At 42.7% G+C, this 14762-nt stretch overlaps 2 protein-coding genes across 3 annotated transcripts in view; both read left to right on the forward strand.

The window, feature by feature from the left end:
- The first annotated feature begins 1555 nt into the window (after positions 1-1555).
- C3H11orf97 (chromosome 3 C11orf97 homolog) lies at positions 1556-8460 on the forward strand. Of its 2 annotated transcripts, XM_042458224.1 has the most exons (4): positions 1571-2118; positions 3103-3207; positions 6205-6330; positions 8344-8460. In XM_042458224.1, exons 1-4 carry the CDS (start codon positions 1950-1952, stop codon positions 8346-8348), a joined length of 405 nt encoding a protein of 134 aa, XP_042314158.1. In that variant the 5' UTR covers positions 1571-1949; the 3' UTR covers positions 8349-8460. The 2 variants fall into 2 exon arrangements, with proteins under 2 accessions (XP_042314159.1, XP_042314158.1); XM_042458225.1 differs by lacking the exon at positions 6205-6330 and having other exon boundaries at positions 1556-2118.
- A 3076-nt stretch (positions 8461-11536) lies between these two features.
- Positions 11537-14762, forward strand: part of LOC121927174 — a 39249-nt gene continuing 36023 nt past the window's right edge. Inside the window, exons 1-2 of the mRNA XM_042460788.1 lie at positions 11537-11861; positions 11992-12092. Coding sequence (XP_042316722.1) covers positions 11581-11861; positions 11992-12092 — 382 coding nt within the window. The 5' untranslated portion in view covers positions 11537-11580. The remainder of the gene's footprint in view (positions 11862-11991; positions 12093-14762) is intronic.

Here is a 14762-nt window from a genome sequence, read left to right on the forward strand (position 1 = left end):
ACAAGATAAATGCTTTAAATAAATAACAGCAGGGACAACATCTGGAGGATTGTGCATTGCCCATCTCTAACTTAATACACCACAGATGAATTTGTGTTACTTTTGGGTGTGAGGTTTTGTGGGTTGCAGCCTCCAGAGCAAGTTTATGGAACACATTGTACTGCAGGAACAAGCCACAAGTACCTTCACCTAGAAAATTACAGACTACAATCCTGCTCACATAAGTGGTTTACATAAGCCTGTTATAAAAAGATTTCCTTGGGAACATGTCCCATACAGCTATAAAACCTCTACAAATAATGCAATACAAAGTATGTTGAATTGCATGCTGGATTAGGGATTTTGCCCCCATCTTGCACCATGTAGCATCTCCAACTCATTTTTTTTTTAAGCCTATCATATATAAAAAATGACCAGCCTGGGTTTTCAGAGGTGTATAGATATCCTGATGGAGATTCATCTGTAGAGTTTCTGTCCATTCTGCATTTCTGAAAGACGGAAATGTGCCAGCTGCTGTATGCGAGGTACCACCAACTAGCTATACCTGAGTTGTGTGCATGCATGTGCATCTGGGGACGTAGATTAGTCTATGACATGTAGTCTTAAACTATAACTTATTTTGCTCAGTTAAGTCTCAAAGGTGCTACAAGATCCCTTTGCATGCTGTGTGTGTGTGTGTATGTTTATGTACACAGTTGTTGTTGTTCTGTGCTTTCAAGTCCTTTCTGACTTATGGTGACTTCAAGGCGTTTTCTTGGCAAGTTTCATCAGAGGGGGTTTGCCATTGCCATCCTCTGAGGCTGAGAGAGAGTGACTTACCCAAGGTCACCCACACCCAAACACATACATAGCAGGATTTGTCCCATGTTATGTAGTGGTTTGAACATTGGACTACGACGCTGGAGACCAGGATTCGAATCCCTGGTCAGCCATGGAAAAAACCACCTGGTAACCTTGGTAACCAGGACTGGATGGCTCTTGTGGTCTCTTCCAGCTCTATGATTCAGTTTTTCTATGAATTTTGTGTTTAGACCTGGGTCCTAGGTCTAAACCTAGCAGTTCGACAGTGGAACACACTCCTTCCTTGGAGATTGTGATGGAGTCTCCTCCTTTGGAGGTCTTTAAACTGAGGCTGGATGTGGCCATCTCTTTGGGGGTGCTTTGATTGAGAGTTCCTGCATGGCAGAATGGGGTTGGACTGCATGTCCCTTAGGGTCTCTTCTCATAATTCTATTACACTTGTCCCTCCATATTCGCTGGGGTTAGGGGCACAAGACCCCCGTGAATACGGGAAAACTGCAAATAACAAAAGAGGACACCTCTCTAGGAACCTCTAGGTCCTCCAGTGCAACTCTGTGGTCAACGTCCAACAAACACTGACCATAGACCTGCCCTGGAGGAGCTACAAAGGCCTAGCAGAGTATTCTCTCTAGGAATCGCTAGGTCTTTCAGTGAAACTTTTAGTAAAGTTGACCATAGAGTTGCGCTGGGGGACCTAGATATTCCTAGAGAGGACATATTGATACAATCCGTGAATAATCAAAGCCGCAAACATGGAGGGATGAGTGTGTTGTGTTTTGGACTGAGGTTGCAGAAGCCTAGTAGTCACACAACAACAACAACAGTAGCAACAAAGCCACTGAGGCACTACTACTGCTAGGCTTCCTGGCCTAGCGCCTGTTGCCATGACAACGGGGCCTAGCCGCCTCACTCTGGGCCTGGGACTGGAGTTACCTCCTCATCCCCCTCGCGGCCTTATCAAAAGAGCCCCCGGCCTTAGGCCAACATTAACAATAATAAGCCATAAGCCAAGGGCTTCTTTCTTGGCCCAGAGGGGCCTTCTCCTCCGCCTCTAGAGGCTCCTGGGGCAACCGAGGCTCCTATGGCAACCGGCCTCCGCGTCCAAGCTCCAGTCTCGCCTCTCCTGCTTCTCTCCCCAAGAAGGCATTATGGCCAGCAGCCATAGCAGCCTCCTCCTCGGCGGGAGAGGCGGGATAATGATGAGGACTAGAGCGGAGCCTGGAGGGGAGCCAACGGCCGCTGCCACTGCTACTGCTTCTGCTGCTGGGGAGTGCGGGGGCCAGCTCTATGCCGAGCACAAGGAAGGGGGGCAGCCCTGTGAGTCAGTGTCTGGTGGCAGCCTCCATCTTCTTTGGGGGCCTCCCATTTTCCACATATCTACCCCCCCCCACAGGCTCAACGCTAGGGAATCCTGGGAACTGAGCCGCCACTGTCAGAGAGAGAGAGAGAGCTCTAGTGCCACAATAAACTACAATTCCCAAGATTCCCTACCCCTGAGCCAGGGGAGTTAAAGCGGTCTCAAACTGGATTATTCCTGCAGTGTGTTTTGGACCAATGCTAGGGAACTCTGGTGCCCCCAGCAAACCACAATTCCCAAAACTCCATTGCATTGAACCTGGGATCTGTAGTTCGTTGTGGCACCAGAGCTCTCTGTCAGAGGTCCAAAACACTGCAGAAACAATCCAGTTTGACACTGCCATGGCTCAATGCTATGGGGTTCTTGGAAATGTAGTTTTGTCAGAGATTCAGCCTTCTCTGTCAGAGAGCACTGGAGCCACAACAAACTACAATTCCCAGGATTCCACAGTATTGGGCCAAATGGCAGTTAAAGTGGTGTCAAAATGGATTGTTTCTGCAGTGTGGATGCAGCCCCAGTGTAAGGCAGTAACTTTCTGTGTTGAGAAGTATTTAATGGGGAGTATAATGATGATGATGATGATCAACACTTTTTAAATGCCTGTTCTGTAACTAAGAATCTCAGAAAACAGTTACAGACACACAGTTAGTTTATATGAAACATGGTTATCATCATGGATCCCATTTTGGGATAAAGGTGGGATATAAGTGAAATAAATAAATAATAAAATGTCACTTTCCTTGAATATCTTGTTTGCCATTTTGATACTGGCATGTTTTTGCCACATTTGTGAGAATAATTTTACATTTTATTATATGGCATTACTCCTTATAATTAATATTTAATTTATCAATACTTAAATTAGATATTATAATTAATTTTAGATGATGTACCATTAAAGAACTCCTTAGCTTGTTTCTTGAAACTGTCTTTTTTGAAACCAGGGAAGAAATTTGTATACGCTGAACCACCCAGGAGAGTTAAAGAGGTACTTGAAGAAGAACTTTATTTCCGGAGGGATGAGTGTAGAATTAAACACCCTTCAGAAGGTAAGCCTGGCAACCAGCAAAAAGACAAAGGGAGACAAAATGATTTGTGGAAAGTTGATGCAAAAAGTTTACATGTTGGGAATAGGCTGAATCCAGATTTAATCATACTTAGAGTACCCTTCCCCAACATGGCACACTCACGATATGTTGGCTGCAACTCCCTCTGTCCCCAGACAGCTATCTATATGTGTCACAAAGGATGGGGTAGGTAGTTTCCCATAAGTAACCCTCCCATGTTTCCCCATTGCTTCTAAAATTTTATTTTCTTACTACAAAAATATACAGTATCAAACAGGGAAAGACAGTTGTACAGAAGACCCACTGTCTCTGCAGTCGTATTAGCTTTCTGTGAGCCCAACCACTGTTTCATCTAGTTTGGTACTGTCTCCACTGACTGGCAGTGGGTCTCGAAAGTTTAAGACTTTCCAAGCCCTACCTACAGACACCAAAGACTGAACCACTGCAACTTTCATATACAAAGCATGCACTCTGCCACTCCAATAGACCCACCACCTCCAAAATGCGGAACATGTGTCTGTTCTTACAGCACATCATTTTGTTTGTGAAATATCTTATGTGTTCTCTGTTCTTTCCATTTTATTTCTCATCTCTCCCCCCCCCTCCAAAAAAAAAAGTAGAGAAAACCGTTTCCGTTTTCTGCACAGACCCCACTGCCAAGACATGGGCTAGAAGATATTCCAAAATGCTATATCTTCAAAACAACAAGGGAATTGTGTGGCCCTGGAAATGTAGCGGAACTTCAAATCTCAGCAGCTTTAGCCAGCATAGCCAGGGGTGATGAATTCAGGGTGTTAGCATCCCAACAGCAGCTGAGAGCTACACAATTCCGGCTCCTGCTTTAAAAATTAAAAACATCACCCTTTGGGTAAATGCAGTATTAGTAACAAATAGATTGCTAGTCACAACACAGGGAATGTTAGTTCTAAAACACATTGCAGAAATAATCCAGTCCGAGACTGCTTTAACTGCCCTGGCTTAGTGCGAGGGGATTCTGGAAATAGTAGTTTTGTGAGGCATTTAGCCTTCTCTGTCAGAGAGCTCTTGTGCCACAATAAACTACAATTCCCAAGATTCCCTAGCACTGGACGAGGGCAGTTAGAGCAGTCTCGGACTGGATTATTTCTGCATTGTGTTTTGGACCATAGTCACTGAAATGAATAAGAGTTATCAGTTACCACTTGTGTAAATTACAATGATGTCAATAGGTCTACTCTACTTGGGACTAACATTTGGATTCAGTCCTCTGACTTCATGGTTTATAAAATGTATGTTATTTCCTGATATGCATTCAAATTGCATGTCCTAGCTTTATATGCAATATCATAGATTTGGTGATATAGGCTGCATCCACACTGCAGAAATAATGCAGTTTAACACCACTTTAACTGCCACAGGCCGATGGCTCAATGCTATGAATTTCTAGGAACTGCAGTTTTGTGAGACATTTAGCCTTTTCTGTAGAGAGTTTTGGTGCCACCATAAACTACATTTCTCAGAATTCCATAGCATTGAGCCATGGCAGTTAAAGTGGTGTCAAACTGCATTATTTCTGCAGTATGAATACAACCACAGATTCAGACCTGGAGTCCTGGGAAGAAACAAGTTCCCAAAGAACAAAGGATGGTGAGAACATATTAGGCCTTCTTCCGATGTTAATCATGTGAACATCTCTCTAGAGTTTATCAGACAAGGGGAATTGGAAGTATAATCCGATGGCAATCTGAACGTAATCATGGGTTTTAATATTATTATGTGATAACCCACTACACACAAATTCGGGCAATGGGAAGTCAGTCCAAACGCAATTGTGTGGTTTCACATTATTGCATGATAGACTGCCACACGCAAATTCGGGCAATGGCATGCTATTTTCGGGCAATGTGGAGCCAGTTCAAATGCATTGTGTATTCACGTAATTGCGCAAAACTAGTGACTTTAACTGAATGCGTTTTGGCCCCACTTTCTTTTCATTCGAATTTAAGAGAAATTCTTCCCATTTGATAAACTCCTATGTAAGGAGAAGGGCTTTGGGTAGCCAGTGCCCACGCAGCTGCCAGTGTTGCGTTCCTTTCAACTCTAGTATCCACATGTGAGTGTAGATACCTGCAGACTGGGGGCTTACATGTGTTAATTTATCCTATGCAGACTTTTATTTTATTTTATTTACAGTGGGTCCTTCTTATGCATGTTGGTTCCGTTCCAGACCTCCCTGCGGATGGGGAAAACTGTGGGACCACAAGTCTTGTGGTATTCAATGGTGGCATGTGTGTGCTCTGCTGCTGTGTTCGGACCGTGTGCATGCATGACCATTAAATTCAATGGGGCTTGCCGTCTGTGAATGGCAAGCCCGCTGTTGGGGTGTGCGTGCTGTATAGAGAATTATAGAGTTCGAAGAGACTGCAAGGGCTATCCAATCTAACCCCCTGAGGTGCAGGAATACACAGTCAAAACATTCCCGGCAGACAATCATCCAGAATTTGTTTAAAAATCTCCAACAAAGGAGATTCCACCACAAGGCAGTATATGCCACTGTCAAACAGCTCTTAGCATCAAGAAGTCCCTCCTAATGTTGAGGTGGAATCTCTTTCCCTGTAGCTTGCATCCATTGTTCTGGGTCCTGTTCTCCGGAGCAGCAGAAAACAAACTTGCTCCATCTTCAATATAGCATCCCATCAAATATTTAAACATGGCTATGAAACAATGTGTTACAAAGAAAAATGATTCCACGTTTGCATGTCATGTACTTCAGAATATTATACAGGTTCCTTCTAAAACTAGAGTGATATGATCAGTTTGGCTGACTGTGCAGCTATTTCCGTTTGTAGGTATTAACCTGCCTTGAATCCATTGTGGGAGAAAGGTGGGATATAAATCCTTGAAATAAATAATAAATAAAATTGGTTTATATTCTTCATAAAATTAGGAGGGAAGGCTGGATCCTTAATTCTAACAGTGTTGCTTGTATATTATGAACAGTTGCTCTGGAAGGAATTTGGAGCTTGAAAAGGAATTTTCCTGTGGGAAGCTTCCAGCCAACATCACAGAATCAAAACAGCTTGCTGTCCCAGCCTAAGTACTACTCCAGGCATGCAGCCATAAGAAGTAAGAATTTGCTTGTCTTCCTCCACCCATCTCAAAGAAAAACATGCCATTTGCAGAGTGAAGTATATGTCAGTAAATGTCGACAGTCACTGAGTTTGACTAATTGTCATCGTTCATAAGAAATCTATTCACCAGATGTTGATTTTTCTCATAAAACAAATAAGCTAACTAAACACATACACATACCAGCATAATTGAAACAGGTGTGGTTGTCCTAGACAACAGTCTTCCTTCCTGGAGACATGCCAGAGGGCAGTCTGACATGGGCACTATCTCTGCTCTTTTTATTCCTCCCTCCTTTTTATTGTCTCCTTTTCATTCTTTCTTCCTCTCCTCTGCAATACATTCTTGTTTCAAAGAATTGATGGCACTGTATATTGTTTTTCTGCTTTATCCTCACAACAATCTTGCAAAATAGCTGAGGCTGATAGAACATGACTATTCTAAGGCCATAAAGCAAGTTTCATAGTTCAGCAGGAACTGGAATCTTCCACCATCTACTGTAGTCTGACCATGATACCAAAATTAGGCTGCAATTCTTTTCCTATTTACCAGGAACAATATCCAACTAAATTTAGCAGAATTCATTTCTGAATAGACATGCATAGGATTATGTTGTGGTCTATTTTATTTTTTTTAATTGTTTTCTTAATTATTTTAGTTAACTCCATAATGCATAAACACTAACAATTTTTCTTACATTTATGAACGTACATTTATTTATTTACAAAACATTTCACACAACAATCAAGATGTTTTGTCCCTCCTTTTCATCCTGGAGGGAAGTAACCAGTGGGGTCCCACAGGGCTCTGTCCTGGGCCCAGTGCTATTCAACATTTTTATCAGTGACCTGGATGACAGAATTGGGAGCATACTTATCAAATTTGCAGATGACACCAAATTGGGAGGAATAGCTAATACCCCAGAGGACAGGATCAAAATTCAAAATGACCTGAATAGACTAGAAAGCTGGGCCAAAGCTAACAAAATGAAATTCAATATGGAGAAATGTAAGGTATTGCACTTAGGGCGGAAAAATAAAACGCACAAATATAGGATTGGAGACACCTGGCTGAATGAAACTACGTGTGAAAGGGATTAAGGAGTCCAAGTAGACCACAAGTTGAACATGAGTGAACAGTGCGATGCGGCAGCTAAAAATGTCAATGCAATTTTAGGCTGCATCAATAAAAGTATAGTGTCTAGATCAAGAGAAGTAATAGTGCCACTGTATTCTGCTTTGGTCAGGCCCCACCTGGAATATTGTGTCCAGTTCTGGGCACCACAATTCAAAAAGGACATTGAGAAACTGGAGTGTGTCCAAAGGAGGGCGACTAAAATGGTGAAGGGTCTGGAAACCATGTCCTATGAGGAACGACTTAGGGAGCTGGGGATGTTTAGCCTGGAGAAAAGAAGGTTAAGAGGTGATATGATAGCCCTGTTTAAATATTTGAAGGGATGTCATGTTGAGGAGGGAGCAAGCTTATTTTCTGCTGCTCCAGAGAACAGAACCTGGAACAATGGATGCAAGCTACAGGAAAAGAGATTCCACCTCAACATTAGGAGGAACTTCCTGACAGTAAGAGCTGTTCGACAGTGGAACACATTCCCTCAGAGTGGAGTGGAGTCTCCTTCTTTGGAAGTCTTTAAACAGAGGCTGGATGGCCATCTGTCGGGGATGCTTTGATTTGGATTTCCTGCATGGCAGGGGGTTGGACTGGATGGCCCTTGTGGTCTCTTCCAACTCTACAATTCTATGATTCTATGATTCTAGATTGCTTAAATTTTAAACAGTTTCTGCCTAACTGGCAAGGACCTATGGTTGAGAACCATGTGCATGACACCCTAAATACTGTAGGAGTTTCTATCCTCAATTTATGAGCAACTGCCTGATTCATCTCACTTAATGATGAGGTCATGCTATAAAAATACCCATACAGTTTTCTAATTGGAAATGCCTCATAAGATATTATATTTACTAGTCTCCACTTTCATGCTTTTCTCCTTTCTAGGATAGCCTCTTTGAAAAGCTGTGCCTTCTCTGATGAAACTGACAGAACCAAGGCAAGCCTAGTTATTTTAGAACATGTACAATAGCTTGTAAAATAAATGTGAAACTGTTCATCACACTCTCCCTGTTGATTGTCTCCTATCTCCTAGCTGCAACATATTCAAGACCCTAAGGCGGGATACAAACCGCCGCTTTGCGGCGCTTCCCCGCCGCCGCCGTTTGCTCCACGCGGGAGCCGCAGCAGCCAAACCGCGCGGCTCCCGCGCGGAGCAAAAAAGAAGCTCCATTTCGGAGCTTCTTCTTGCGGCGCACTGATGACGTCGCGAAGCGCCGCCGGCGCATTCGCGACGTCATAGGCGCCGCGACACGTCTGGACGCTATGCGTCCAGTACGTAAAGATGGCGGCGCCCATGTAGAAGGGGCGCCGCCATCTTGTACGTATAGGATACGTACAGTAGTCCCTCGGGTTATGAAATTAATTCGTTCCGCGGCTCCGTTCGTAACCCGAGTAATTTCGCAACCCGAAAAGGCTAGCAGCTAGCGCTGGAAAGCCGCTAGCCGCGCTTTGCGGTTTGAATTTCGCGCCGAAAAAAAAATTCGTAACCCGAAAAAAACATCGTAACCCGGAACAGTTTTTTCCTATCTATTTTTTTCGTATCCCGGAAATTTCGTAACGCGATCAATTCGTATCCCGGGGTACCACTGTACTAGGGTTAGGGGGGTGCGGAAGCACCGCCCCTTCCTAACCCTAGTACGCATCCTATACGTACTATATGGCGGTTTGTATCCCGCCAATGTCTCCAAATTTCTAAACACTAATGATTGTGTGTGTGTGTGTGTGTATGAGAAAACTGAAGGAATTGTATGATTCCTACAAGTTTTTATACATTTGTAGTAATGTGTTCTGGATTAAACAGAACAAGAGATAAGTCAGGCCCTTCATGTGTTCTCCCATGTATCCCCACCTCACAGCTGGGAAAAGTTATTTTTGGATGACAGTTCCCTGCATACTCAAGCAAAGATGGCAGTGGCCATGCTGTTGTGGGGATTCTAGAACTTGTAGTCCGAAAAGTTATTTCCAAGTTCTGTCCTCACCTCAGAGGATTTTCCTCACTGTCCTGTTTTCTTTGTGTTCTTTTCTCCCCATCCCCCAGAAGCTCTCAAGATTGCAAAGCTAGTTAAAAAGAGGCAATCCATTAAGTCAGTTCACAGATTTCCCCCTGCTTGTGAGAAATGGCAGTGCCAGAAGTGAATAAATGTACCAATGCTGTCCTGTCAAAATAGGAGGGTCGTTCAGTTTGGAACTGTGATGTTCACCTCAAAAGTGGTGGTACAAAATATCTTCTCCTTCTGTTTAGCTCATCATCACCTGAACACTCACAATAAAGCAGGAGTGGTTTGAGTGTTGGACTACGACTCTGGAAACAAAGGTCTGATTCCCAGCTCAGCCATTAAATCCACTTGGACAAGTCACATGCTCTGAGCTTCAGGGGAAAGCAATGGCAAACTACCTCTGAACAAATCTTGCCAAGAAAATCTCATGATAGGGTCACTTTACGGTCACCATAAGTTGAAAACAACTTGAAGGCACATAGCAACAATAAACAACAACAGCATTTGATCCATATGATACTTCTCCTCCCCTACTGAGTTAACTGAAAACATAACTTTAAAAGTTATGGATGCATCACAAAGGACCATCAATATCTTTGTTAAGTTACAAAGGTGGATGTGGATCAGAAAGGTAGATGACAAAAGTTACAAAGACTGAAACTTTGTAGTTATGCCTTAGTAGTTATGCCAAATAATTTGTTGCTTGTTACTTATTACTTACAAGCCCTGGAACTTTCCTATTGGAAACTTTACCCAGTCTCTTAAATCCCAATACACACATATATACAATCATGTATCACCGTCTCTACCACAGTCCAGCTCCCACAATTAAAAAATCCCAGAACGTTTCAGTTGTCTCTGTCCAATTGGATTTTAGTGCTTACTGTAGTTGATGTTGTTGTTGAAATACAGCTGCTTGGAAAGCAATCTGAAGTCAACCTACTATTTTGTGGGGTGAAAAGCAGTTGCTATTCCTAGCATCTGCAAAACTTTTAAAATATTTATGGTAGGCAAACATGTTTTGACCATGAATAATGAGAAATTTGTTATTTGAGGTTCCTGTAGCTTTACGCTTTTGTTCGATTAACATCAGAGGGAGTTTTGTTTATTTAGGCGGCAAACTTTAATTTTTCAGCAAATTTCCACAATGTTTTAGTGTACAAAGTATGCAAGACAAACTACACAGCACATGTAAAACAGAAGGAGCCAGAAGAGAAAATCCAAGGCATATATAAAGAGGAAGCTTGGGTGACTTTATAAAAGGATCAGGTATGGTTAGGGAAGATGTTTTCTTTTCTGCTTAAAAAACAAATGGGGTCTTTATATAGCTGCCTTGGGTAACCAGTGGAAAAGTTGGGATATAAATAAAGCAAGTGAATGGATGAAAATCACACAGCAGCACTATGTACACCTCTAAATATCAGACTCTGGGGACAAACAAGAAGGAGGTGCTGTTGACTTCATGTCCTGTTTGGAAGTTTCCCAGAGGTATCTTGCTGGCTGCTGAAATAAAAACAGAATGCTGTGCTAAATGGACCTATGGTCTGATCTGGCCACAGAGTTCTTAAACTCCTTTATGAAGGCAAATTGAAATGCTCAAAGGAAGCCTGTCAATCCCAGACCTTATATGACTGGACACCAAGCTAACTCCTGGCTATCCCAAGTAGTCCTTTGGGATTGACTGAATCTTGAATATTTTACTGTGCCTCCCTTCTGTTTCCTTTGGTTCTAAATACTGTTATGAATTGGTCTTGCTGCTTGTTGCTTTGGATTCCTCTCCCTCTTGAGTTTTGTACTTTGTATTCCGCTGCTGTTTACTGTATTACTGTCAGAGCTTGGAAAGTTACATTCAAAAAACACAATTACAACTGCTTTGGGACCCATGCCAGGAGGAAAGTGGACTATTAATTAGGTGTGGGCGTGTATTGTATTTGCCAAAGCTATCATGGGAGTTTTCTTTGCAAGTTTTGTTCATAGGAGGTTTGCCATTGCCTTCCCCTGCGGCTGAGAGCATGTGACTTGCCCAAGGTCACCCAGTGAGTTTCATAGCCAAACTGGGAATCGAACCCTGGTCTCCAGAGTTGTAGTCCAACACTCAAACCACTATGCCACGCTGGCTGCACCCATGGCAATTAAAATTATTTTAAAGCGCCAAGTGTTAAAGAGACCACAGTTCCTCCAATTGTTAGTTGTCAATGTTTGTCTTATTACTATTATATCCCAATTTTTTTCTGTAGAAAACCAAGAGCATATATGGTTCTTTCCTTTCCCTATTTTATCCTCACAAAAACCCTGCAAGACACATTATACTACGAGAGCACTGGGGCCAAGATACCTAATGAGCATTTTGGCTGAGCAAGATTCAAACTCTGGTCTCTCTTATCCTGACCTAACAATTCAAATGAGGTAACCAAACTCTGTGTGTGTGTGTGGGGGGGGATATTTTGAAGGGACAGAAATTCACAGAGAAGAAAATTTTGACAGAGTTATATGCTACCCATGGACGCTCTAAAGCCTTTTATTTATATATTTTAAGCAATTGGTCCAAATTGTCATGCTATGCTAAAGTCAATCACGGTTGGTGTCCCGATAAGGCAGATGAGGGGAGACTTCACCTGAGCAAAAGTTGCCATCTTGGTAAGTTAACAACATAATTGAAATGTGAATCTAGAATTTCCTGGCTCATATATTGGTCAATCCTCATCTTGATGAGCGTTTAAAAGCTTTAACAAGGATTTCCAGTCTAAATTGATTTTTGTTATTCCTCCCACACCTTAATTTTTGAGTTGAACAATGATGTTCTTTTAATAGCTTGGTTGCTTTCGTGCTTTTTAATGGGTTTTTATTATATCACTGCCTTTTAAATTTTCATCGATTATAGCTGAGTGCAAGTTGCTGAGCTGTACATGTTAACAATTGTAATATACCTCTGTGTATATGCTTTCGTTGCCTTGTTTTTTATGCCGCCATAATTCATCTTTGATTTGAAAACCACACAAAATTTGCTAAAATGGCAGCAGAGTAGCGGATGGCTTTTGGTCTCTGACAATAAAATGTTGCCATTGAAAGCTGGAAGAGAGTTTTGGAAAAGCGACTGCAGAATTATGCAGCCCCACAGAATGTTTTTAATGTCCTGCAATGGGGTGGGTTCAGTAATTTGGAGGCTGTGTGTGTGTTGAAGGAGGACAGGGTGGACTTGAATTGTACTGTGTTGGCTGTAAAACAAGGGTGAGCAACTGGTGGCTCTCCCAGATGTTCTGAGCTGTGTTGCCAATTTCTGGGGGAATTCCCCGGAATCCAGGGAATTTAATTAATTTCTTTCCAGGGATTTTGACTGAATAATAATAATAAATATTGGAGAATTTCAGGGATTTTGGATTTTGGTAAAGCATTCTGGGGAATATCTTTGAGGCTTGTTGGCAACACTGGTACTGAGTACAGCTTAGCCTTGTACAATTTACTTGGGTCCAAAACACACTGCAGAATCCAGTTCAAGGTTGTTTTAACTGCCCTGCTTCAATGCTAGGGAACCCTGGGAGACATTAAGCCTTCTCTGTCAGTGCCACAATAAAGTGCAGTTCCCAGGATTCCCTAGCACTGAGATAGGGCAGTTAAAGTGGTCTCAAACTGGATTATTTTATGCAGTGTATTTTGAACCTTGGACAGGGTGACCTCCTCCAAGATCTCCGGAAGAGAGTCTTTCACATCATCTGCTAGTACCATACTGCACTTCAACAGACCATGCCAAAGCTTAAATTTTGGTCCTTTATTAGACAAAGCACATTGTGGGCTCTTCCCCATAAGGAAGGGAAGTGGGAACTGTGTAGCCTCCCGATTTTTTTGGACTGCAACTCCCAGCATTCTTTACCATGGGCTATGTTGGACAGGCCTGCTGGGAAATGCAACCCAAGAACATCTGAAGGACCACATAATTCCTACTCCTTACCTAGGGAAGAATGAGATGATCCATAGAGGTAGTATGTAGGTGCCACAGTGAGCTGGTGGTTTGAGGGACAAAGGATAATTCCTGGAGTTGTGACCCTGGAATAGATAGATGACTGAGCTCCTGCATCAGGAGATGTGCATATATCACTATATCTCCCAGTACTAGCCCCACTTGTTAAGAAGGCCATTTCCATCTTGTGGGAGATCAGGAGTATCACTGGGGACACATCCAGCTACAGTGAGCCCTAGGTATCCGCTGCAGTTTGGTTCCAGGACCGCCCATGGATACCAAAACATGTGGATTCCTGTATCCAATTAAATGCACTGGCATAGTAAAATAGTGTCCCTTATATAAAATGGCAAAATCAAGTTTTGCTTTTGGGGATTTACATATTTTTAAAATATTTTCAAACCATGGATGCTTGAATCTGTGTATAAAAAAAAAATCAGTGGATATGGAGGGCTGATTGTATTTTCCTTTAGTTGGATGCCGACGCCATGCAACAGAGTTTGGCATGGACCTCAAAGGCTCCTTGGTACATCCCTGCAGATGATGTCCTTGCAGCATTGGAGAGGGACTGTGCTGTGTATAAAATGATTTGAGGGGGATTTGGGTCACAGCATATTTCCAACCACCTTAAAGTTAAAAAAAAGTGAGTTGCTGGCATTATGTCCAATTTATATCATTGTAAGCCAGCGTGGCATAATGGTTTGAGTGTTGGACTATGACTCTGGTGACCAGGGTTCGATTCCCACTCAGTCATAAAAGCCAATGGGTGACCTTGGGCAAGTCCCATGCTCTCAGCCTCAGGGGAAGGCAATGGCAAACCTCCTCTGAATAAATCCTGCCAAGAAAACCCCATGATACGTTCACCTTAAGATCGCCATAAGTCGGAAATGACTTGAAGGCACACAACACAGACACAATTCACTAACAGAAAGCCAGCCAGGAGCTTTTGAAAAAAGAAATGGGAGGATAAGAAAAAACAAGGGGCTATTTATGATTATTGGGGGGGATGATTTTGCCCAGTTGGAGTACTGAGAGAAGAGCGGATACTGTGGAGACATGGCATGTGGAGTGTAACGTTTTTAACTTTTTTAAAAGATGTTTGTTTTTTAAAATTTTGTGCAGTGGTCCCTCCACATTCGTTGGGGTTATAGGGCTGAAGGACCCCCATGAATGTGGGGAAACTGCCAATTAAAAACCACTATTGTTTTTACCTAAGAGAGCACCTCTCTAGGAATCTCCAGGTCCTCCAGTGCAACTCTGTGGTCAACATCTGCCAGAAGCAGATCACAGAATCATGCTGGAGGACCTACAAATGCCTAGAGAAGTGCTTTCTTTAGGAATGTCCAGCACAA

The sequence above is a fragment of the Sceloporus undulatus genome, chromosome 3 (genome assembly GCF_019175285.1).
Source record: "Sceloporus undulatus isolate JIND9_A2432 ecotype Alabama chromosome 3, SceUnd_v1.1, whole genome shotgun sequence".
Lineage (NCBI taxonomy): Eukaryota > Metazoa > Chordata > Lepidosauria > Squamata > Phrynosomatidae > Sceloporus > Sceloporus undulatus.

Bases quoted from the DNA above. Each gene is read 5' to 3' on its own strand.
- C3H11orf97 (XM_042458224.1), top strand. From the start codon at position 1,950: ATGGCCAGCAGCCATAGCAGCCTCCTCCTCGGCGGGAGAGGCGGGATA. The intron at 2,119-3,102 runs GTGAGTCAGTGT...TTTTGAAACCAG, and splicing joins CAAGGAAGGGGGGCAGCCCT to GGAAGAAATTTGTATACGCT. The intron at 3,208-6,204 runs GTAAGCCTGGCA...TATTATGAACAG, and splicing joins AATTAAACACCCTTCAGAAG to TTGCTCTGGAAGGAATTTGG.